General features: G+C 45.9%; 1 protein-coding gene across 3 annotated transcripts in view; it reads right to left on the bottom strand.

The window, feature by feature from the left end:
• Window positions 1-291: 291 nt before the first annotated feature.
• The window catches only part of LOC8034408 (transmembrane protein 8B), a 34,697-nt gene continuing 12,399 nt past the window's right edge, over window positions 292-22,589 (bottom strand). For 2 of the 3 annotated variants that reach the window (XM_042289408.1, XM_042289409.1), the window contains 11 exons: window positions 20,883-21,087; window positions 19,881-20,005; window positions 16,336-16,628; window positions 13,365-13,543; window positions 11,824-12,003; window positions 11,129-11,352; window positions 9,000-9,154; window positions 7,228-7,406; window positions 5,649-5,909; window positions 4,872-5,082; window positions 3,004-3,283 (listed from right to left, as the gene is read on the bottom strand). In XM_042289408.1, the coding sequence (XP_042145342.1) occupies window positions 3,129-3,283; window positions 4,872-5,082; window positions 5,649-5,909; window positions 7,228-7,406; window positions 9,000-9,154; window positions 11,129-11,352; window positions 11,824-12,003; window positions 13,365-13,543; window positions 16,336-16,628; window positions 19,881-20,005; window positions 20,883-21,087 (2,167 nt within the window). In that variant the 3' untranslated portion in view covers window positions 3,004-3,128. Of the gene's footprint in view, window positions 3,284-4,871; window positions 5,083-5,648; window positions 5,910-7,227; window positions 7,407-8,999; window positions 9,155-11,128; window positions 11,353-11,823; window positions 12,004-13,364; window positions 13,544-16,335; window positions 16,629-19,880; window positions 20,006-20,882; window positions 21,088-22,589 lie in introns of all 3 variants that reach the window. The other variant, XM_029974870.4, reaches the window with a different exon arrangement.

The following is a 22,589-nucleotide window of genomic DNA, read 5'->3' as shown; positions in this document are numbered from 1 at the left end:
GCGAGGAGAGGGAAGAAACGTCTTAGGAGGAACTTGAGGGGCAAAAAGGCGCGCAAGGGACTTTGGGGGATCCCAGTCCAGGTGACTGCAGCTGAATGAAGCCAGCATGATTTGGCTTCCTTGGCGGAGGGAGTGCCTGTGCACGCTGGAGCGTCTGCTCAGGTCTCTTCATACCAGAAGAAGAAAAAGAAAATAAGTGGTGCTATGAAGAATTTGGGTGATTTCCAAAAATGGTTCGTTCTCTGCTCTTATGGAATCGAAAAGGTCCTATAAGAAATTAGAACCGACATATATGGCAGCTGTAGCATTTTATTGTCCCCGTGTTCAGAAAGAAAAAGAAAAGGTCAGGGCTTTTTCTGAACCAACCAGACATCTTCCAAATCATGATCTGCAAAAATAGAGTACACATGTTTCAACAATAAAATGTGCCAAAGTTCTTTTGTTCAGAAAGAGATCACAGTGGTTATTTCACACCTCAATAAAAGTATCCCACGGACAACAACGCTGGGCAGTGTGGGATGAGGTTGAAAGATGGCAACATGGTTATGTGATTCCCAAATAATTCCAAAGCACAGAAAAACATGGAGTACAAAATTAGGCACGTAGATGTTTCTTCAATAAAAAAAGGACCTCCTCGGGATGGCATAATTCTAGAGCAAGGCAACACTGCACCATTATCAAATATGTAATTACAATAAATGCAAAATGCATCTAAAGAAAGCTTATAATTGAACTAAAAAATTAAATAAAAAGACGAAATATATGCATAGCACACATAATGCCGTAAGGCTATCGTTTGGGAAAAAAATAGCTTAGAAAAGCTCTAATAAAAAAATATACCATTTACTTGTCTAAGCTAGATACCCAAACTCACAGGCTTAAAAACAAGCATTGAAACCTTTTGCTTGTGACTAGAAGTCCATTTGTGGCAATGAGTAAATGATTTTAGTGATTTGGAACAGAAACTACAACCTTGCAAGAGTCACAGCATACATTTTAAATGAATGCTGCGCCATACGCAATATAAAATCTAGTACAACAAGTTCCTCGATAACCTGCCGACAACATCGAGTTGACAGAAAGAGTTAAGTATAGACAATCATAAATTGATGTGAAATAACCGGCCCTTCCAAACTGGGCTGACAAAAGCACAGGGAAATTCAACGGAAACAAGCAAAAGCCGCTTGTTGCTCAACTTTTGTTTTTACATTTTTTGCACAAAACATGATTGTTTCGAAAATTCCAGTCTCACTAGCAACACACACCGTGCATTTATTACACAGTTTTTCACATTACCTGCTTCGTAAGCATTTAATAATCGTCACAAATATTTACACTATAAACATGTATGTTGCTAATTGTTTGCTGCTGTTTTTCTTCCATTAACAACCAAAATAATATACTTCCTTTGGGAAGCCTAAAGACAAAAATGCAGTTCCTTTCTTGCAGACAACTTGACACCAATGGTATGCTGTTGCCCTCTGTAACTCTAAAACATATGGCAGCACAGTGAGGGCAAATATAAAAAAAAGGCATGAATCACCCAACATGAACTTCACAAAGCAAACTTTAAACAGAAGTCAAATATAAAGCCAAAGCCAGATCCAAAGCTAATGAAATAGATGATTGCTTTAGCATTTTCTCATTGTACCAATGAACAAACTATATTGGGTTTGGCTATGAATATGGTTCCAGAGAATGCTTTAAACTTTTAAAAATAATTATTACTTCACATGCACCTAGTAATAATTCTAAATTACTTAAACAGTTTCAGTTCTGCTGTCACCATATTTAAAATTAATGTTCATTTATTAGAAATAAGTAAAGAGGCAATGTTTCTGCAAAAACGAAAATAAAAGAAGAAAACTATATGCGATGCAAACAGACTAGAGGAAGTTTAGTGCTTGGAAAAGCGGCACAATGTCAATAAAAAAAAAATGCAGATTGCATAGTTGCTAGAATATGAAGCTTTCCAGTCCAGGAAACAGTCACTAAATTTTTTGAATGGGTCTCACAAACATATAAAATTTACGTTGTGGTCAACAATTGTTCTCAACACCATAGCCATCATCCCAGGCAGTAAAGAATAATTTTTGCAGCTTGCAGAGTGATCCACATCAAACCTAGGATTACACACAAGTTTTGAGTCGCCATTACAGTCAGTATACAATGGTCAATATCATATAGTTGTTATCAGCATAAAAAAATGTAACAAGACAACAAAATGCATGCTAGCATGATAGCTAGTGGTGTAGCAACATTGTAGCTAAACAATATACTGATGTAGACCCAATAAACACTAGCAAAGGCGACAGTCAGCACTTCAGCACTGCTGGGGTAGATGGCAGTGCAATCAATATTACAGTCACTGCCGCAGATATTGTGGTCAATATCATAGCCAATGCTGAAGCCAGCATTCAACCTAGCCGACAATGAAACCCGCATTTCGTTCAACCTGGTAGTGCACATGGATCCCACCATCACAGTCAACACTGGCCAGCATTAAGCCAACAAAGGCCCGACATTTTTTAACGTTGTAGCTCCTAGCATTAGCCAGCATCGGGGTTACGTCGTAGTGAACACAGATTGCAGCCGGCATTGAAGCCAGGATCGCATCCGAGATTAAAGTGGAACACGCGTTTGCAGGTACGGCCATCTTGCCGCTGGTGCGTGTAGATTGTCCGTTAGTCGAGCCTGGATGGATGTACGAATGGATATAGACGGCGTTGGCTACACCTTTTGCATTGAGCAGTAGCTTGCGCCACCTAGCCTGCTGTGGCCAGACTGCGGGCTAGCCTTGGTGCCTGCTCGCTGATGCCCCAACAAAGCGTTTTCCACCAACGGTGGCCAGACTAGCTCTTGAGGTGCGACTGCTCGCTCACACATGGCACCGCTTCACATCCCGGTGTTTGGGGTGACCGAGAGGCGCCTGTAGCCCGCAATGTATGGGGAGTCGCGGGGGTTTGCGCCAAAGACGGGCATCCACCCCGTGCCGCCGTCGTGCCACGGTCACGCCGTGCCGGGGGGCACCAGCTGGCTGCGAGCCGTCGAGGCGGGCTCGGGCGTGGGCGTCATGTCGCTCAGTTCTTCGACGCGGACGTAGCTGCACGGATTTATGGGGTCTGGCTTCAGGTCGCCATCTGGTGGAGGGACGGAGGTCGAGAGGTGAAGTTGGAACACGCAAGTTGGAGTCGAAAGTTAAGAATCAGTGCTCTGGTGTCGGAGGTTGGGAGTTGAAAGCTGGGCTTTGAAAGTGGTGTGTCAGAGGTTGGGGACTTGAAAGCTGGGGGTTTAAAGTAGGGAGTCGAAAATTGGGAGGCGAAAAGTTCGGACACAAAAGTTTGGAGTCGGGAGGTCAAAAGTTTGGGGTCAGAGGTTAGGAGTCGGAGGATGGGATTGAAAAGTTCGGAGTAAAACACTGGAAGTCAAAAGTTGAGGAAGTTAGGAGTCGAAAAGCTTGGAGTCTAAATTTGAGTGCTGAAAGTTAAGCGCATGTAACGTCGTGGAAAATTTCTCTGCTAGACTTAGCGGAAAACCTTCTCCGCTAAAGCTTTCCGTCACATAATGTCACGTTGATGTCACGACAATGTGACGTTAAATAATGCCATGTGACACTGACACCACTTGTTGTTAAGGCTAGTGTGAGTGTGTGGCGGGGTTTGCTGCAGTTCATTCGCAGAAGACCACAAACAACCAGGAACTTTTGTTTGTCTCTAAGACTTTGAAGTTTCATGTTTCTATCCCAGTTCAAGTTCATTTCCAACCCAGCTCGTCCAAAAGCTACCAGACCTAAAGATGTCTGGACATGCCTTCTTGGTGAAGGCTCCTGACGATTTCCAGACTTCCCCAGTCTCGATAATTCACCCCTGACAATTTGTGTTTTCTGCTTAGAAAACCTTCCCATAATGCACCTGCTAAAACAACACATGAAACATTGTATGTGGTGCTATAGTAGTTCATATCTGGGTAAGGCAAATCCACAATCAACGCAGCAACTACGAGCTCGCAACTTCAAATGCTGCCTCTGCTGCACTCAAGCCTGGCTGGATGGATAACAGTGGCTGTAACTTTTCTGTAAGCATTGCTCTCAAAGGGACGGTGCAAATATTTCTGTAATTTCACAAAATACCACATAGAATTAATCCTCCACATTCATAATACGCATGTGTGAATAGCAAATTTTGAGTTAGAGGTGAATAATTAATTAGGCCAAATATTTGCTAATTGAATATCGAATCTGCGCTTTCTTCAACCCTTTCACTACCGTGCACCAGGCTTAAATAAAAATCCAGCCGAACTTGTGAAAATCTGTTTCCAACCTTCCACTTGTACACTTCTAAGCTCAGTTAATTTTAATATAATTCTAAGAGTGGCACATAAACAACAAATTTGGTGCAGCTATCCTAATTGAGGGGATTTTTAAATTGCTCGCTTTATGCGAAAATTTCCCCTTTCATTTCAAATTTTACAACCAAAAAAATAACACACAATACACAAAGGTTGTCAAGACATCGCTGCAAAACATATACTCTCGCATAACCACGGCGGGTTAGCGCCACCAAGCAACTGTGCGCTGCGGGGAAGCAATCCCAGCAGAGCCCTAAAGCACCATGGGCATTGCTTCCACACAGTGCACAAATGCCGGGTGGGAAGCGCACTCGACGGTGCTCACCCGCCGCAATCAACGCTTCGAAAAATATGAACAGTACCGCAGTTCCTCTCGAGGAAATGTCAAATGGCGTATTATCATTCTAAACTATACTATTAGAAAATATGTGCATCAGAACTACTTCTCAACATCATGAACTCGTTTCTCCCAGCTTTTTTCGCACGTTCACCGGGTCGGGCATAGAGCTGTCGGCAGAGCTTACCCGGAGATTTCCGCCTGCCTGGCAAGACGACAAAGAGGGAGAGGCCGACGAGGGCGTGCCAGGCGCTGTGCACGTAGGCGTAGTTGCGCCGCGTCTCGAAGCCCGTGTACAGCACGACGCCGATGACCGCCAGCGCAGCTCCCGGCACGATGCTGAGCAGCCAGATCTTGGAGCGCGGGAAGCAGGATCTTCGCACGAAGCACTGCCGCATCTAGACGAAGAAAGACGGAGCGGATGTGACTACGTTAACGTTGTTCACCGAGGCAGAGATGTTCGTTGGTTTGACGTTGTGCGAATTAGTATGAACCCGAAAGAAACAAGCACCAGAAAATGGCGGCAACAGAGGCAGGATTCAACGCTGGCGACGGGGGATTGGGCCGTCTTGTTCCCGGGCAAACCGTGGGACTCTGGGCTGCTGAGGAACTTCGGGGAGGTGTTGAGAGGCGAAATATTGGCTCAGAAAGAAGACGGCAATGAATTTCTGCTGTGAGCTGAAGCTACATATGTAATGCCTCTGATCGTACATGCAATGCATGCTTCCTTCGTATTTAACGGTTCGCCAAGAATTAGAATTCACTACCGCAACATGTTATCCCGAGTGGACACCACCTTAAAATTGCAAGTTTTGAGAAAAACAAATACTTTTCTCATTTTTATGTATTGTGGTTCCACAACAAATAGTGCACACCCCTGCAAATTTTTATTGCAATATCTGAAATCCGGGAAAGAAAGACTGGATTTCCCAAATCCGGGAGAGGGCCAACGAAAGGAGCTTACCCAAGACACGAAGACGAGCGTGAGGCCGAAGGCAACGGGCAGCGCGATGACGATCAGCCCCATCCTGTCGTTCTCGACAGCAATGGCGATGCAGAGGACGCCGAACGTCGACACCAGGGTACGCGCGGGTGCCGAGAGGTCGGCCAGGCAGAGCAGGGTCACCCAGAGGGACACCGTTGCCGTCAGGAAGTCGCAGTACTGGAGGACGCTTGGGCGCAGCACGCAGATCACCGAGAGGTCCGCGTCACAGGCGTGGTAGAACTGCGTGAGAAAACCATGTGGAATTTGTGAAGCTGCGGTTCACGCGCTTGCGACTGCTTAAGACCAACTGCGTCCCTTCCGATCTCTTACGATGAGAGAGCCATATATGCCGAGAGTTTGGCGGAAGGGTGGATCTTATGACCCGCTACATCCAGCTAGAACGACCTGGCCTCGCGATAATAAAAGACAGAGATATTTTCCCGCTTCACCACTCCCCTTTGAGGGAGTCTACTTAAATTTGCAGTTACAAGTAGCGTCATGAAAACATTTCTCCTTCGTTGGTATTCCGCTACGCCTAGCTGTAATTGGTCGTTGCAATTAAAGATTACTCGCTTTTTATCAATTTCCTATATCAAAACTTTTAAATATGGTTTTTATTGTTTGTTGTATAACAAACGCATGCTTTCTCGAACAAAAATAAAAAAAGTCGGACAACTGAGAGTGCGGGTTTTCAGTTTCCGAGTAGCAAACGCCTTCCGTGGTGTTGATTGCGGCGGTGGTGGGAATATAGAAAAGTAATTTTCTAGTCAAGGAAAGGAAATGAAAGGCAGTAATATTTTTGGAGATCGTTGTATATAAGGAAGGGTGAACAATTGATTGCGTGGAAAGAGCCAAAGGCGCTCGCGTTAACGAGAGACGTTTTCAGTGCTCCGACATGTCATTGCAGACGTACGGTGGCTAATCTATAGTCGGTCACGATTTAGGAATGCAATATGGCGGGGGGAAACATCTGGTTACCAGATCTCTGGTCGCAGTTGCTAGACCGTCGGCATGATTCATGGACGAGAATGCGCAGCGCAAGTTCGTCTGCTTCTTGCGCAAGGTTTGCGAGGATGTCAGAACACTGAGCTCTCATTGACTGATCGGAAAAAAATAGTGGGTAGACCTCGAGGCATCTAGCAGTGAAATCTACCCACTACCCTTTCGATCAAAGCCAACCAGAACTCGGCGTCACTAGGTAACCGCAACTCCTGTACGAGAGGCAGCTGACTTGCTCTCCACACGCACTGGCGCCATCTATCAAGTGGCCGCGAAACACTTGGCATTTCCGTATATTTCCTATTTTTTTGCGCATCATTCTTTCCTTCTTGGCAGAAAAAACCTCTGACAATGTTACAAACGACCATAAATGATGTGTGCATTCAATCTCACAAATAGTGCAAAACCTTCGCTCTGTAAACTGCAGTTCCGGGGTCATCTCGTGGATGGCGCCGGCGTGCCGACGTGTCCCCTCGTCGTAAGAGGGCACGAGAACACAGTCGTAAGCGAGCGAGAGTGCGCGGACGGGTCGCGAAAACAAAGGGGGAGGAATCCTCACCGCGGAAGAGAACATGGTGGCCGTGTAGACGAGCGCTTCCAAGAAGTGGCGCCGAATGACCGCCAAGAGGATGGCGGGGAGAAAGAACAGGTTGCTCAGCGTGAGCAACAGCAGTTCAATCAGCATGTGGTTGTAACTCTGGGCCTCCGTGCTGTCGGTGCAGCCCCAGCCCCGATAACCTGTAAACGCCGAAGGACAAAAAAACAAAACATTTTTTTTTCTTACTAATCACTTTCCGTCATATTCTTTATTACTCTTCAAGCCATCAGCAGATGCGCATTAACAAATATGATAGCGCGAGATTAGAGTGAAACTTCAGTGTCACCCGTTTATCCTCTATGTTATTATGATACGTCCACGGAAATAATTAATTTCACACCTTCGTGTTAAATAACGCTGCATTTTAATTATACAGATTAGTGCTGCGTGGGTAAACTTGGGCCATCATCCTAATCCCAAACTGTCGCCATAATGCATAAAACATCGCTCAACTGAATCAGCACTGTTAGTACAAAAACAACAAATCATAGAATGTCTTGAGAATAAAGAATTCATCATGGGTGTGTATACTGACTTCTCCGAAGCGTTTGATATAAATAATCACAAAATTTTGTTCATGAAGCTAGAAAGCTACGGTATACATGGAACTGCTCTACACCTATTTAAGTTATACCTACAGTACCATGTGCAGTTCGTTAATAATAATTACTATATTTCAACCATTAAAATATTGGAACTGTTGTACCTCAGGGTAGTGTGCTCAGGCCACTCTTGCTTATGATCGTCGTAAATGACGTTGAAAATTGCGTACCGCACGCAAATCTTGTGTCTTATGCCAATGATACGACTATTTTTATTAAAGGTGGCTCAGCAGACGACATAGAAAGGAAAGCAATGGGAGTTATTTCAAGCATTGACTCGTGAACCAAAGTAAATGGACTAAAAATAAATTCTGAAAAGACTATGTGCGCTATTTCGACCTCGAAGTAGAAAAATATCTTATTCGTTTCAAATAACCTTAGACTCATCGACACTAGAGGTGGTAAAGTCGGTAAAAACACTGGGTGTACTTTTCATTGAATCATTATCATGGAATCAGCCCAGCCATGTCCATACAAAAGCTAGTAAATCTATTGACCTCCTTTGTAGAAACTGTTATGTCTTTCCAACAGGTGTAAAATTACTTTTATATTACTCTTTGGTTCATACTCACTATGTACTATATTGTCATTTAGTTTGGGGCCAAACAACAAAACATAACTTTACAAGACTACTACTAACCCAAAAGAGGGCTATTCGAATGGTTTCAAATGCTTCTTTTTTGCATCCTTCCAAGGAACTTGTTTTAAAGCACCGTGTAATTCCTATTGAACAGCTGCACAAGTTTCGGTTGTTGGTGACTTATAATGTAGCCTTAAAACACAATACTTTTTCATTTTTGCACTGTCATGTTTAACTAAGTTAGATCATAAATACGTTACCCGCCATGGCGAGACCTGGAATGTTTCAACACCCTGTACTAATTATGGTTTTACATTACTAATTATGTGTTGCCATCTTTATTAAATGAACTTGAAGCAAATGATGCGTGTATGTTTGGAAAGTCAAATCGAATATGTTAGCGAACATACTACTACAATCTCACTTTCTATACAATACTGTGTAGTGTCACGCATGTGTTGTAACATTGTTTCCACCAGAAGATGATTATTATTATTATTACTATGTCGTGCTGAATGACCGGCTGCCTGGCTGGTCGGCATAACGCTCACCTGAGCTGCAGTAGCAGCTGCTGAAGATAATTCCGCCGCTGATGTACTGGAAGCAACGGCCAAAGAGGCCGCACTTTTGATTCAGGCACGCCGACGAGTTGATGCTCAGTTCCACGGACAGCGACTCGTATTCGCACGGGACCCAGTCTGGCACGCTGTAAAAGGGACACAGCAGAGTTTTGTGACCCTGCGTCCTTCGCTATACTGCTACCTATCCAGTCGTCTGCTAATCGATCTGACCAGAAAAGCACCGGGGTTATTAGACACTCGCTAAACTTCAAGGAGAAATTGAAAAAAATCAGATATGCATAGTGCAGTCTTGTTTCACCGATTACCAAAAAATATGTTCCCATATGTTACAATTAGTGACCAACCCACTACCTTTAAAACATTTGAAAACTAGGCAAGAGAACGTATCAAGTGGCCCCTTCCCAGACATCTGAGCCCACCAACTGAGATGCTCGCTTTCCTGAGAACTCCTGTGCGAAGCGGAGAAGCCTACCCTATCATCTGTCCCTTCTGCATTTCTGCCCCTGGATACCTAAAAAAAGCACTTCTCTCCCAGTTTTTCAAGATAATCTCCAAAATTTGAGAGGGTGATTGCTCGTTATTTTACGGTAGATCTACAAATACAGCATCACACTGACATTCACTGATTTTAGTGTCCAGTGGTTTTGATTCCCCGCGATTTAAAAGTAAAGATGCACGCATGGTAACACTTAATCACACGCAACTAAAGAGAACTCTTTTACAGTAGCCGGACTAGCACTGGTACATTTAGTTCATCATTGATGCTTTCTTTAACATTCCAACAGAAAACACAATCATCTCTTCTCCCAATACATACTTGAGCTTGTCCTCGCTGACCACGGGCTTTATGCACCTCCTCCATTGCGTTAAGGCCCATTCACGCAGAAACATACTGTTTACACTTTTTAATGTTACGTTACGATACAATTACAAGTCGCCAGGACATTAGCGCTCTGCAAGTCACGAGCCAAGCTACTGTTTACACTAATTTCCAAAAAATAAACTGAAAAAAAAATTTTTGTTTTTTCTGGTGTGTGGGGTTTTGTTTAATGACCTGCAAAATTGTCTCCTGCTGGGCAGAAGATCTGTTCCCAGTTTGCTTCTCTCTATTCCCTCTCGCGCACTTCTCTCCTTCTCTCCCCACAGGACCGGGTCTCCGAGGTACTCCTTGCAGAAAGAAGGAGGGTCTCCCCCTTTCCCAAATGAAAATGATCTTAAATGAAAAGAATTGAGGGAGAGTCTCCTCCTTTCTGGCTGCTTACACATAGGCCTTTAACAAGAAATGGTTTGGGAGTTCAGCATGTTTCTTTAACTTGTCAGCAATGTTGCCAGAACAACTTTGTCGGAAAAGTCGCCCTTGCGTCCATCGAACCGAGATACCAGAAGCCGTAGTCGATTGAAGTGCCGCCCCTTGGCAATCGATCCGTTCCTTTAGTTTGGTTCTAGTTCATTTGTTAAGTTGGTGGTACATAATCAGTATTAAGACGAGGGGGTGAGCAAAAGTTCCCTTCATAAACAAAGGTTAGATTCCTTTTTCGTTGTCCGTTCCGGCACGTATACCAGTTACCGGAGTGGCTGCTGTGGCAGAAATCGTGACGCTACAATCTCGTCAAGCTCGGCGCCGAAGTAAGGTTGGAACCAGTTCTACGCAGCAGGCTCCTATGGCAGTTTCCCGACTGACTTGTTTTAGAACGATGCCTACGTCTCCGACCGGTGCGTTTAGTGTCCCATCCCGCGGATGCATCGAAAGTGGTACCGAATCGGCAGCGGACGACGTCGCAGAAGCAGGAGTGTTCTGCTGTTGAACGTCACAATCTTAACGGTCAGTTCGCAGGAATGCCGGCAAAAAGCACGAGCTTACGCGAGTGTCGCCGTCGTTAACGCGTTTCAACTTCCAGCTGCTGCAGCTTCCGTGGACATCGTTACGACCGCAGCGGACACCGCGTCTTTCGTACGACACCGGCTTTACGACGTCGTCGGGTGGAAATCGAGAGAGACCACTTTTTAGGACGGTGCACCGGTCGGAGGTGCGTTCCAGACACCATATGGTTCTGGTAACGTCGGCGGTAACCGCGGTACACCGGTCGTCGCCGACTCGCCTCGCGTTCCGTCGGTCCTCCAGGTAGCAGAGGGGCAGCAGGCCGAGGTACCAGAGGCCCGCCTCCGGATAGGGCAGGTGGATCTCGGCGGTCGCGGAGCCCACCGAGCTGGTGTTGACCGCAAAGGTGCTGCCCCAGTCCCAGTCCCGCTCGTCGTGCCTCAGCCGGGGTCGAGACCCGTACGTGAGAACCGCACGCACGGTGATGTTGTTCAGCAGGGCCTCCTGTTAAAGAGAGTGTACGCGATGATCGAAACCGGGGTTGCCTGTTTTCGGGGTTTATCTTTTTTTCCACAGATTCCACGGCTTTCCGGTGTCAATTTTGAATGTCGAACAAAATGATGACACCTGTTGGAGCTATAGTCTTTGAACTGTCTACTAATGATATCATCTTAGTCGATTTTAGGTTCATCTAATATGCCAGCGTACATAAATATAATAAGAACTGTATAATACAAACGACGAGAAAATCAACTATAGTCACCGACTACAGTTGATCGCTGTCAACCACCATCGCCACGCTTTGGCAGCACATGTGCGCTCAAGGTGCACGCGACGCCTCAGTGTTGCTGAAGGTGGGAAGGAAACAACTGAAGCTTCTGCCCGTTATATTCGTCTCGTCACTAATTACATAGATATAACAAATAAACATATATAACTGATGTTTCACAGACTTGTCGGCTGCAAATATCTTACCTGTTCGGGAGCGTGGAGTCTGAGCGTGATGGAAAGGGTGCCTCCGGTGTCTACAACGGGAAACACCCGGAACGTGATGAGAGTCGGCTCGGAATGGCTCAAGTTGAGGCTCGAGCTGAAGTTGGAGTCGGAGTGATTTAGCCGGTAGCCGTACTCAAATGCACCTGGCATGTTCACGTGCTGTCAAAAAAGAAAAGGACGACAACGTTTCCAGACGTGCCCCACTGCCATCGTTCTGCTTGCCCCCCTACTGGACCTCTTGTACACCTGAACTGTGACGGGTTCGAATCTGTCGATTTTTCATGTAACCGCTATCGTTCATTGGACATGCAATATTTCATAGCCGTGCATGTTTCTAGTCGAAGAAAGTGTAAATATCCAACATTGGAGGGTTCAGAAATTCGAGCAGCTGTAGATCCTGGTTGACCCGAATTAAACTGCTGATTGAGAGTTTACCGCTAAGTTTTGAACAAATTATTGGTTAAGATTAACTGACTTAGACGACAATGCAGAGCGCCTACCTCCATCTTCTCGAGGAACGGAATGCAGCTATTGTCCATACACAATTCTAGCACGGCACCACCCTCCGGGAAAAGTTACGGTGATCCAGAACTAAGAACACAGTTCCATGCAGATGAACTTCCTGACAGTCAAAAGTGTGGCTATGAAGGTTATAGATGGGCTGTTTGTTTACCTTCAAAGTGCACTTTTTACTACCAATAGATGAAGTTCTAGAAATATTGTATTTTACTTTATTAGTTACTTTAACAGCTGTATATGTAGTTAGTTTTTATGTCCTCTGAGAGCTTGTCTTCGTACAACAAACTAGGGGGAGCAAGGGGTCTGTCAAGCAGCTAGGAGCTGCTTAACAGATGTTTGAGAGTCTGTACCGTCGAAGTTGGCACAACTGTGCCCCAGAGTTGCAAGCAAGAACGGCAATCAGTATGCATGCGCAGTCAAACATAGAAAGAAATATATGAAATGAGCTGTAGCTGTTTTTTATAAGATACCGTGGACTTGTGGACGAGCGTACATCGGCCAAACAGAAAGATATGTGAACACGAGAATGAGAGAGCATGACCCTCCGGTCGACTGCGGGGGCCATTTTCCTCACCACTGCGCAGATTGCGAGTGTTGCCCTGACTCTGATGACGTAACCATCATCGAAAGGGGTGGGGATGTGAAGGCCAGAGAGATTCTGGGAGCTTACGCCATCCAAAAAGAAGGGGAGGACCGATATGTCAGCCAAACATCGCTCCATTTACATTAGAAGGAGATTGCCTTCCTTGACGTGCGTTGATCAACAATGATCGTGTGGTTTGTTTTTGTGGGTTTTTTGCCGTTGTTAATATTTTGTGTTCTTTTGGTGAAATGTTTCAGTTTAGAGTCAGCGCTCGTCCCGTGTCCTTCTACTTACTCTGTGTTCTCGTCTTTTGCGTGCCGTGTAACAATTTTTGAAGATATGACTGTCTGACTAATTGATCAACTGATCAATTGAAAGATTGCTCGAATGATTGCTTGAAGTTCAGATAAGGGCTTACCATGAGCTCGTAGGAGGGCCAGCAAGTGTCCGGCACATCTGGCGGCTCGAGGTACTCGCTCAAGACGGATTTTAGAACGCTTGCATTCGCCGAAAGAATTTTCTCCAAGATGTCTATTTTTCCTTCAGGCTTTCTCTTCAGCTTTGCAGCAGACCTGGACTCTTCGAAGGACTTGCAGTCTGTTAAAGACACCAGACTTTCAGTTCCCCACTCTTCCCCAGGTGAAAATCAGTCCACTTCCAGCTGGATTCTGGAACTGGAAATGAGGCAGTCCAGCTGGATTCCAGCTAAACCCAGCTGGACCCAGCTGGACACAGCTGGACCCAGCTGGAATCCAGCTGGACTGCCTCATTTTCAGTTCCATAGTCCAGCTGGAAGTGGGCCGAGCGAATTGCACTGGGTTCTTGCAGCTCGGTAGCAGTGGAGAAAACTGTTTAGAACATTAAATGTTATCTGTTCATTCTTATTCGCCAGCTTCCTTCCCTAAGAGCCAACTGTCTCGAGCATTAAATGTTATTTTAGCATTCTCATTTGCCTGTTTTTTTCCGTAAATTAGGACGATTGGCCCCGGAGTGCCAGACAGAAAGGAAAGTGGTAAGTTTGAATGTCTATAGTGGTCAGACTTTAGTATGATACTCGGATGCCGAGAGAGCAAGAGCATTATTACAGTAAAAAACTGACTAGGAATGTTACATATGTAACAAGAAAACAGTAAAAGCCATAGAAGAAAGGCGCAGTACTCGGGGTGACCAGATGACCCCACGGCCAGTCATAATCCTTGATGTGGCTCAGTGAAGTTGTCCTGAGCAACTAATCTTAGTTCTACTGACTGTCCTGCTTTAGCAAACCTTCTAACCATTGCATTTGAGTGGGGCACTCATACAGTAGACTCCAGTGACTTAGGCAGGGGGGTAATTTGGGGGTGTCAAGCCCTCCGTCCTGCCACCCTTCCCTCCCCCCTCCCCTCTCCTCTCCTTTCCTCTCCTCCCCTCCCCTCTCCCCCCCAAAAATCATTACTTTCTTCTTTTTTTTTTTTTGTAAAGGAAAACAAATATTGAACAACTACCGAATTGTTTTAGTCAGTCGGGGGGCTGAAGACGGTCATGTCAGTATCCAGGAATTAAACAGTACAGTGACTACTACATGCGAAAATGGGACAGAGTACCCCCGCCTCCCCCTGGTCATAAAAATTCCCCCCCCCCCCCCCCCGCCAGCCCGCCCGCCCGCCCGCCCGCCCGCCCGCCCGCCCCCCGAAAATAATTCCTAGCTATGACACTTGTAGACTCACTAATTTAAACTCTCTGGAAGCCACAAATTTTGTTTGAATTATCAAAAATTCATCTGAATATGATGCAAGATAAAATTATGATTTGTCATATGAATGGTTACACATACAAAGCAGATATTTGATGATTTCCTCTACACAGGCCTACTGATCATAATCACGTATGGCACACATAAAACATTTCTGAAATGTATGACGTAACTTTATTTATCCCTCAAAAATGCTGCTTATTGTCGACTGCTTAGACAGCACATGACAACTCAAAACAAAATTAAGTTTGTTCATTGGGCCAAGAAGTTATCTAATGTGAACAATTAAGCAAGGGGACACAATGAAAACGGGCACCGTGCGGCAATTTTAATAGCAACTTTCCCAGATGCTGTGACGTGGACCTATGCCATGCTGCCATGTCACAGCGTCCGCGCAAGTTGCTATGGCAATTTCAGAGTGTTAACCGTTTTCATAGCTCATGTGTGCCCTACTTCAGAGCAGTACACATAGAGAGTTTGGCCATACATTGGGAAGTGTAGGAGGCAAATAAGGAGGCACCATTGGTCAAAAGCGGGCTGGGCGTGCTCCAAGGCATCTCCACAAATTCAAATGTGGCCAGCCAGAAGCCACAAATAATACCCTGGTGGTGGTCGCGAGAAACAAAATCGATAAGTGCGCCGAAATAACTCTCGGTGACTGAAAATATGGTGCACCTGATTTTTCAATCACAACCATGCAAAATAAAAATCTAGCAGAACGATATACGTAATCCGTGCGACCGGGCTGGAAATCTGCCATCCAAATGGTCAGACTCTGTCTGAGCAAAACAGAGTTTGAGCGGCACATTCGATTCTTACATCTTTTTGTACGATCATAATCAAAGTATCACAAGCAGCATATTTTCAACCACGAAGAGTTACCACATTTAACTCTTACCGCTTATTAAAACTGTTCTTCATTACCACTGGTAGGCGATTATTTCTGGCTCCTGGTTGGGAAAGAGAGTATGCCAAGCCCTCTCTCTGCGTTTGGCGCACGCCCTGGCTCTGCCGCTCCTTCCATTGACTAATCTCTTCCTATATACGACTCTGCTCTGCTTGAGCTCCTTTGAGTGCGCTTCTCACCAAGCACCGGTGCACTGCGAAGAAGCGATACCTGCAGGAGCATGCTCCGTGGGTGCTGTCTCCTTGCAGTGCACCGATGTTCGGAAAGAAGCGCCCTCAATGGGATCGCAAGAACAAAAAGTATGAATTACACGAAAAGCTGTTCGAATTAAAAGAGGATTATAAATACATTAAAAACATAGCGGGACAGCAAAAATTTCGAAATTTGTTTGAATTAACCGGAAGTACGAAATATCCGAGTTGAAATTATTGCGAGCCTATTTATAGCATTATGTTTGTGCACTTAGCGGTATGCGCCAACAAATAAGCACTAAACACAACATGCATCCGTAAGGCTTTTCTGCTTTGAACGAGCATGCTAAGAGAAGCAGCTGACGCGGAGGGGCGTGTTCGACAGCTCAAGTGGACTCGGAAGTACGCCGGGTGGGTGCTTGGTACATGCTGTGCGTGTCTTTGGAATGCTTCTAAGTAGGGGATGGGCCCTTATTGAGACACGGGTGCATGCTCGGTATTTCACAGTTAACAAATCGGCCGTGACCAGCTGGAAAGGACCAAGAAAAGAGACGCATACCCATGGCTGTCAAGAGGAGCTTGAACTCCACAGGTCCCCCGACGGGCTCCACGAGAAGATAGCTCCACTCTCCTGGCTCAGGGGCCATCGACCCTTGGCAGGGGTCAGCGCTGCAGTTGATCGCAGTTGTGCGTCGCTCCACCTCGAGGTCCACTTCCTCGTCCAGCACCGGGGCCACCCCTGAGGTGGCTTTGAGTGCCAGGGGACACTGTCCCACAGCGGACAAAGTGCTTGTCTGCTTGCACTCCGTCACGGTCAGGTTCACGCTCCAGGCTTCGTGCGGTGCCGAAAACCTAGGCAGAAGCGGGTCACGGTTGTCTCCGAAGAGTTTCACGAGTCGTTTACCGCTATACTTTAGCAAAAATGCTGTTCTGAATCGAGATTTTTCCGCACAAAATTCGCTGACTGAGCGCAGGCTTCCCGCAACTGTCCCCATGTTTTTTCTTCGGTCATGCGTAATGACCATGCGTTGCTTCAAATATTTGTAGATATTTAATAAGCCATCCAAGGCCAATCTATATACCCTCATTTCATGTCCATCCAAAACTGCCTTGAATGAAGGAAAAACTTGCTAGTCACGGAGAGTGCATGAATCCTACAGTTTTTCGGAAGTCATATTCTTCTGGACTGTTTTCTGGTTGCAATAAGACTTTGCTTATTTTCTACACAAACTGCACTACCCCCCGTGAAAAACTTAATTGCATTCTGTTTACAGACCACATTCCAGCACTTTGCATAACAAATAAATTATTTTAGGAGGTAAGCTTTTAACTCTTTCACAGAAACTTCCTTCGGGTGTTAAATTTAAAATGACAAACAGAAACATGGAACCAAAAACGCCTTACATCACACCAGCAGTGATGTGATTGGTCCGAGCCGTTTTGGAGCACTTTTTGGAGCAGTTAAAAGTCCATTTCGGAGCAGCTAGAAGTCCACTTTGGAGCATGAGCGCACAATTCATTTTCATTCCAACCACTGCAAATATTATATATTAAAAGAGTCATGTGTTAGCCTGTTCATGAAAAGACATTGTCTACTTTGCCTTTTCATTTCTGTGCAACCTTTTGCTAGCTTCAATTGCACAGTCAAGTTTGATTCCCTCAAAAGCCTCAAACACAGAGCTAACAAGCTTTTCAGTTGCACAATGCAGAGTGACAAAAGACCGTACAAACTGCTGTGAATGGTTAATTTAGGAAATTGGGCCGAAGGTAAGCCAAAGTATATTCCACAAAAATAGCGAAGGGGCAGAATAATATTGAGCACAGAAATTGATATTTCATCGAAATCCTAAAGGCTGTAATAATACTGCAATTATACAATGTAAAAAAAAGGTTTTTGTCATTTGATTAATAACATTATTTACATTTTATATGTAGAACTTTGTGATAACAGAAACCGGCAAGTGAATGATAAAAAAAATCGTTCAGCCTTTCCACTCTTGTGAAGAAGGAAGACCAGCGGAGCTGCACTTGATACACTGTGTGCTTCTTCTTTGTCGTCGTCTGTTTTTCGCGCCGTTTCTTATGATGAATTCCCACTAATGCGCCCAACTATCCATTCTTCTATTATAGCTGGAAAGGTTGCCGCCATCTACAAGCGACGGCGGAAACCATACTGGCTGTGTGCTTGTTGCCGTCGCTTATAGATGGCGGTAGCTGTCCAGGCAGGTTTGTGTCGACATACACGGACACGATCCTGGGGAACCTAGCCTTTAACAGCTCCGCTGTAATAAGTCTTAGAAATGATCCAGTTAAACTCATTAAGGTTATTCCCAAGTTTCCTATTTCTGCTCTGGCTAATTTGATTAGTTTTAATTAACTCCGTTCACTGCAGCATTGCACCCAAGGTGATGACTACGTAAGAGTTAACATAAAAATATAAGCTGCCTATATAAATCTCCTTGCAATACACAAGTATCCTTGCCTTAATCATGAGTTTGAAAAAAAAAATCATCCGGATACACTAGCTGCAGTCTTATGCAGGAATTTTTACTGCAAAGCAGTTATTATATCAGCCTCTATGAACTTTTAGAGCGCAGCTCTTAGGGGCCCGTTCCCGGCTTGAGCGGCGTCGCCGTCGGCGTCGGCGTCGCCGTCGCCGTCGGCGTAACCAAGGTCATCCCAAGGTCACGTGACCCCCAAGGTCATCTCAAGGTCACGTGACCCCTCGAGGTCACGTGACCCCTTCCAAGGTCATCTCAAGGTCATGTGACCCCAAGATGACCCCACGTGACCCTTTGAAGGTCACGTGACCCCCAAGTCACGTGACCCCTCTGAGGTCACGTGACCCCCGAGGTCACGTGGTCGCCTCCCCAAGGTCACGTGACCCCTTCCAATGTCATCTCAAGGTCACGTGACCCCACGTGACCCCCAGGTCACGTGACCCCTCTGAGGTCACGTGACCCCTCTGAGGTCACGTGACCCCTCTGAGGTCACGTGACCCCAAGGTCACGTGGGGGTCACCTTTGGGGTCACGTGGCCTTGAGGTCACCCCCAGGTCACGCCTCCCCGAGGTCACGTGACCCCCTCCCCGAAGTCACGTGACACCCCCCCCGGAGCATATTAAAGAATGAGGGGAGGAGGAGGAGAAGGGGGAGGGGTCTACCCTCCCCTCAGTACCCTTCACTCCTCCTCCTCAAGAGCTGCGCTCCAATTCGGCGTTACAGGGATTTGTAAACGGCTTTCACTTTTTTTATTTTATTTTTTTATATTTGAAGCACTTCAGCTTTAGGGAAAGCACGCAGCTGGGCTGCGGCAAAACAAAATACGAAAAATCACGACGCCGAATCCATGGTTCTCGCTTCACTGCAGTGCATCAGTGCTCAGTGAGAAGCGCACTCTATGGAGCTACCTAACCCACCAGAACAGACTCTCAACACGAGAAATATTGCGCGACTTCCAAGTACTGTCAGCGTCTGATACAGATATCCAATCGAGTAGTACGTTAATTAAGGCAATCATCGAAAGTTCTCAAATTTGGACAAGCCTATCGTAACAATGTGGCGTGTAGCTAATATGTTTTCAGTATTATTAAAGTGAAATATCACGTTTTGGCGCAATGTTGGCGCAAATCCATCACATTTTGGCAAAATGTAGCCCAATGTAGCAGGGCAAGCACTTTGGCGCAAACGACGCAGCAATCACATCGCTGCACCAGCAACTACTGTGGAAGGGGGGGCTAGGTGGCATGCATTCCAGCAAGTACCGCGACTCAATATAGTGGCAGGTTCCCAACTCCAAAAACTAAGGTATTTTATCTCCGTTGCATTTGCGAGCAAAGATGCGAGCAAAGAAATACAATAAAATACCGGGGGAGCACCTCACCCACTTTCACTGAAAACTGGGTTAATTTAGACATGGGCACTTGTCTAGTCAAATCAGGCGCATAACATACAATTTACAGAATTCCGAAGTTTTGGAAACATTAAAAGTGGGTGCATGAACGAAGTGGGTGCTTCCGCGGCATTTTATGGTGTAACCTCGAACCTCGAAAGACTGTAGGCATAGCGGGATTTGTCACCTAAGAAGAATTTAGTGCCCTGGTACCTAAAGTAGGTGGGTTGAGCAACACGGTGGGCGGTGGACTGATTCAGCAGCAGATCGGTGACTCCATCCAGCTGGTAGGTGGAAAGAGTGCTAGACAGGAACACCTTACATGGCGCAAACAGGTCCTGCACATAAAAATATGGAACTGTTCAGGATCGCAGTATGATGTGGCTTACATGTCAAAAAGAAGAGGATAATGCGAAAATTTCTGTAGAGTAGTGAAACTGGCCCATTACGAATAAACCTCACGGTAAAGAAAGGTAGCCATGTTTTGATCTATCGATCGAATAGTCACATGCAGGAATGCAGTATATAAGAAACGGTGGGTTTTCGCAACACTTTTTTTATTGGCAGGCTTCGGTGAATTACGTGACGCCATGGTGTTAAGGGGGCACTAAACCGCTTTCTGGGAATCCTAAAATACCAAATATACATTCACACAAGGCCGATTTCTCTATTAAATAGTATCGAAGATTGGTTATCTCGGAATTATAGCAGGCACCAGGGGACGCTGTCGGACGAGGAGGAACCCCTTTTCTCGTCCGATGGTGCCCTCCGCTGTCTGCGAAGATTCCGAGGTAACTGATCTGTGATACCAATCTTAATAGAAAAAATCGGCCACGCGTGAATGTAATGTTTGTTTTTTTAGGATGCTTAGAGCCCATAGACTGAGTTTTGATCATAAATAGACTATCGTAGAAAGTGGTTAAGAACCCCTTTAACTGACGTCACGTGGCACAGCATCATGACACCATCATGTCACGCAACGTGGGCACGTGACTCATGGCGCCAAGTTGTGGTGTCGCGTAATGTAACTAATGTCGCGCGATGCCACGTCATGTGACACGGTGGTCATTTGACGGCACGACTTCGCACGGTGAGCCACGCAAACAATGTACGTAGAAAAAATCCGAGTTACCTTCCATCAAGAATATCGCTGTTCTAGATCGATAAAGAGCTGCTAAGGTGCCAAATGTTGTAGCTAGACCATACGTCTCCCACCTTCTGCACAATGCGCTGGTGCGGATCGAGCGTGAAGGCAGCGCCGAACCACTGGCCCGGGTCGGGCGAGGTCACGTTGATGAAGTGGTCCGTGGAGTCCGTGTCTAGAACGATGCTCCGCAGGCGCTGGCGTTGGGTAACAAAGTTGTCGGGAAACGTGGCGTTCAGGGGGCTCAGCACAGGAAGCCCACCATACTGCAGGTATCTGCGGAAATCAATGAGAAAAATAGGTGTCTGTTGGTGCAATTAAAACTTGACAAGTTTGCTGCTCATTGGAGGTCAGGTACGCGCTTTTTGACGTATATTTTGGGAGCGAAATTGTGAATTCTTCCGCGCTTATTTTCGTGTACAGAAGCGTTCGTGAGATGTTCAGGTATGAGTGTGGACGTGACAGGTGTGGTGCTTCGGTTCAAAGCGAGGTGCACGTTTGTTTGTCCTACTTGCGAGGTTGCAATGAGTTACCTAAGTAAAGTTGAGGGCAGGTCCACAGTTCTCTCGCAGCAAAAATATGTCTCGGAGGCTTTACAAACAAAACCAGTGCCGGCCAAACTTCTTTTTCAAGCACATCCGCATTCTTCCAGGCAGGGGTGGGGGAAAATCACATGCTCAAAGCTACGGCGGCACTCTGCTTCATAAAACGAGCGGCGTGCTCCAGGCTTTCTGCAGAGTACCCAATAGTGTAAGAGAAAGCTACTGAAAAGCAGAGAGAAAAAATGTTTTGCCAATTGCCCCGCAACTGTGTTGTTACGTGAAATGTTCTTGATTTAGTGCTAGTAGCCTCCAGGCATTTCTTCTTGAGCCTCCAGGCCTCTTCTCTCCACCCCATTGACCCTCCCCGTCAGGTTCGGCCCGTGTCCACAGGGTATGGGGAAACTGAATTTATCTGTAGGTCATGTGACATCAATTTTTCCGCTAAATTTAGTGGGGAAACGGAATTTGTGCTGTGATCACGTGACGTCAATGTTCTCGCAAAATCTCGCGGGGAAACTGAATTTGCGTATAGGTCAAGCGACCATGTCACGTGACGTCAATTTTTTCGCTAAATTTAGCGGGGAAACTAATTTTGTGTATTGATGACATGACATATGAAGCCACGTGACGTCAATTTCCCCGCTAAATTTAGCGGGAAAATTTGTAGTTACGCTTTTTGAGGCTTCACTTCACTGAAAACCTAGCAGCTATAAATGTTTTGCGTTAAAAAAAAAGTGCTCACTTTGTCGCGATGGTAGCAACGGGTCAAGGTATTCTTTTTTGCCTCGAGCTGACACCGGAGCTCCGCTCGGCGCTGCAGTGTTCGGATTGGTTCGTTTTTCCCACGCTCCGTCTACCGCGTCTCGCCCCAACGTGCTCGGAGAAAGTTGCATTTCCATTGCCACCGTAGAAGATGGAACCTGGCTACCGTTTCTCCACACTAACACACAGGGGCGGATGCAGGAATTTCCTGAGGGGGGGGTTCAGGTGTTGGTCAGCGTACCATATGTTTAGGAAACCCCTCCCCCTCTCTTTCATTTACGCCCTAAATTTTACACATGCAGAAATCAAGAGGGGGGTCCGGACACCCGGACCCCCCCTCTAAATCCGCCCCTGCTAACACGTCACATTCTGCATTACCACGGCCTTTGCCATGCTTATACGACAAAAAGGCGACTTTTCTTAAGAATAAATCTGTTTTAACTTATACGAATTTCCCAGCGGTCCATAAAGCCC

The sequence above is a fragment of the Ixodes scapularis genome, unplaced genomic scaffold, assembly GCF_016920785.2.
Source record: "Ixodes scapularis isolate PalLabHiFi unplaced genomic scaffold, ASM1692078v2 PGA_scaffold12__126_contigs__length_90152505, whole genome shotgun sequence".
Classification (NCBI taxonomy): Eukaryota; Metazoa; Arthropoda; class Arachnida; order Ixodida; family Ixodidae; genus Ixodes; species Ixodes scapularis.
Note: the sequence above shows the minus strand (reverse complement) of the source record. Positions and strands in the feature narration are given on the sequence as shown.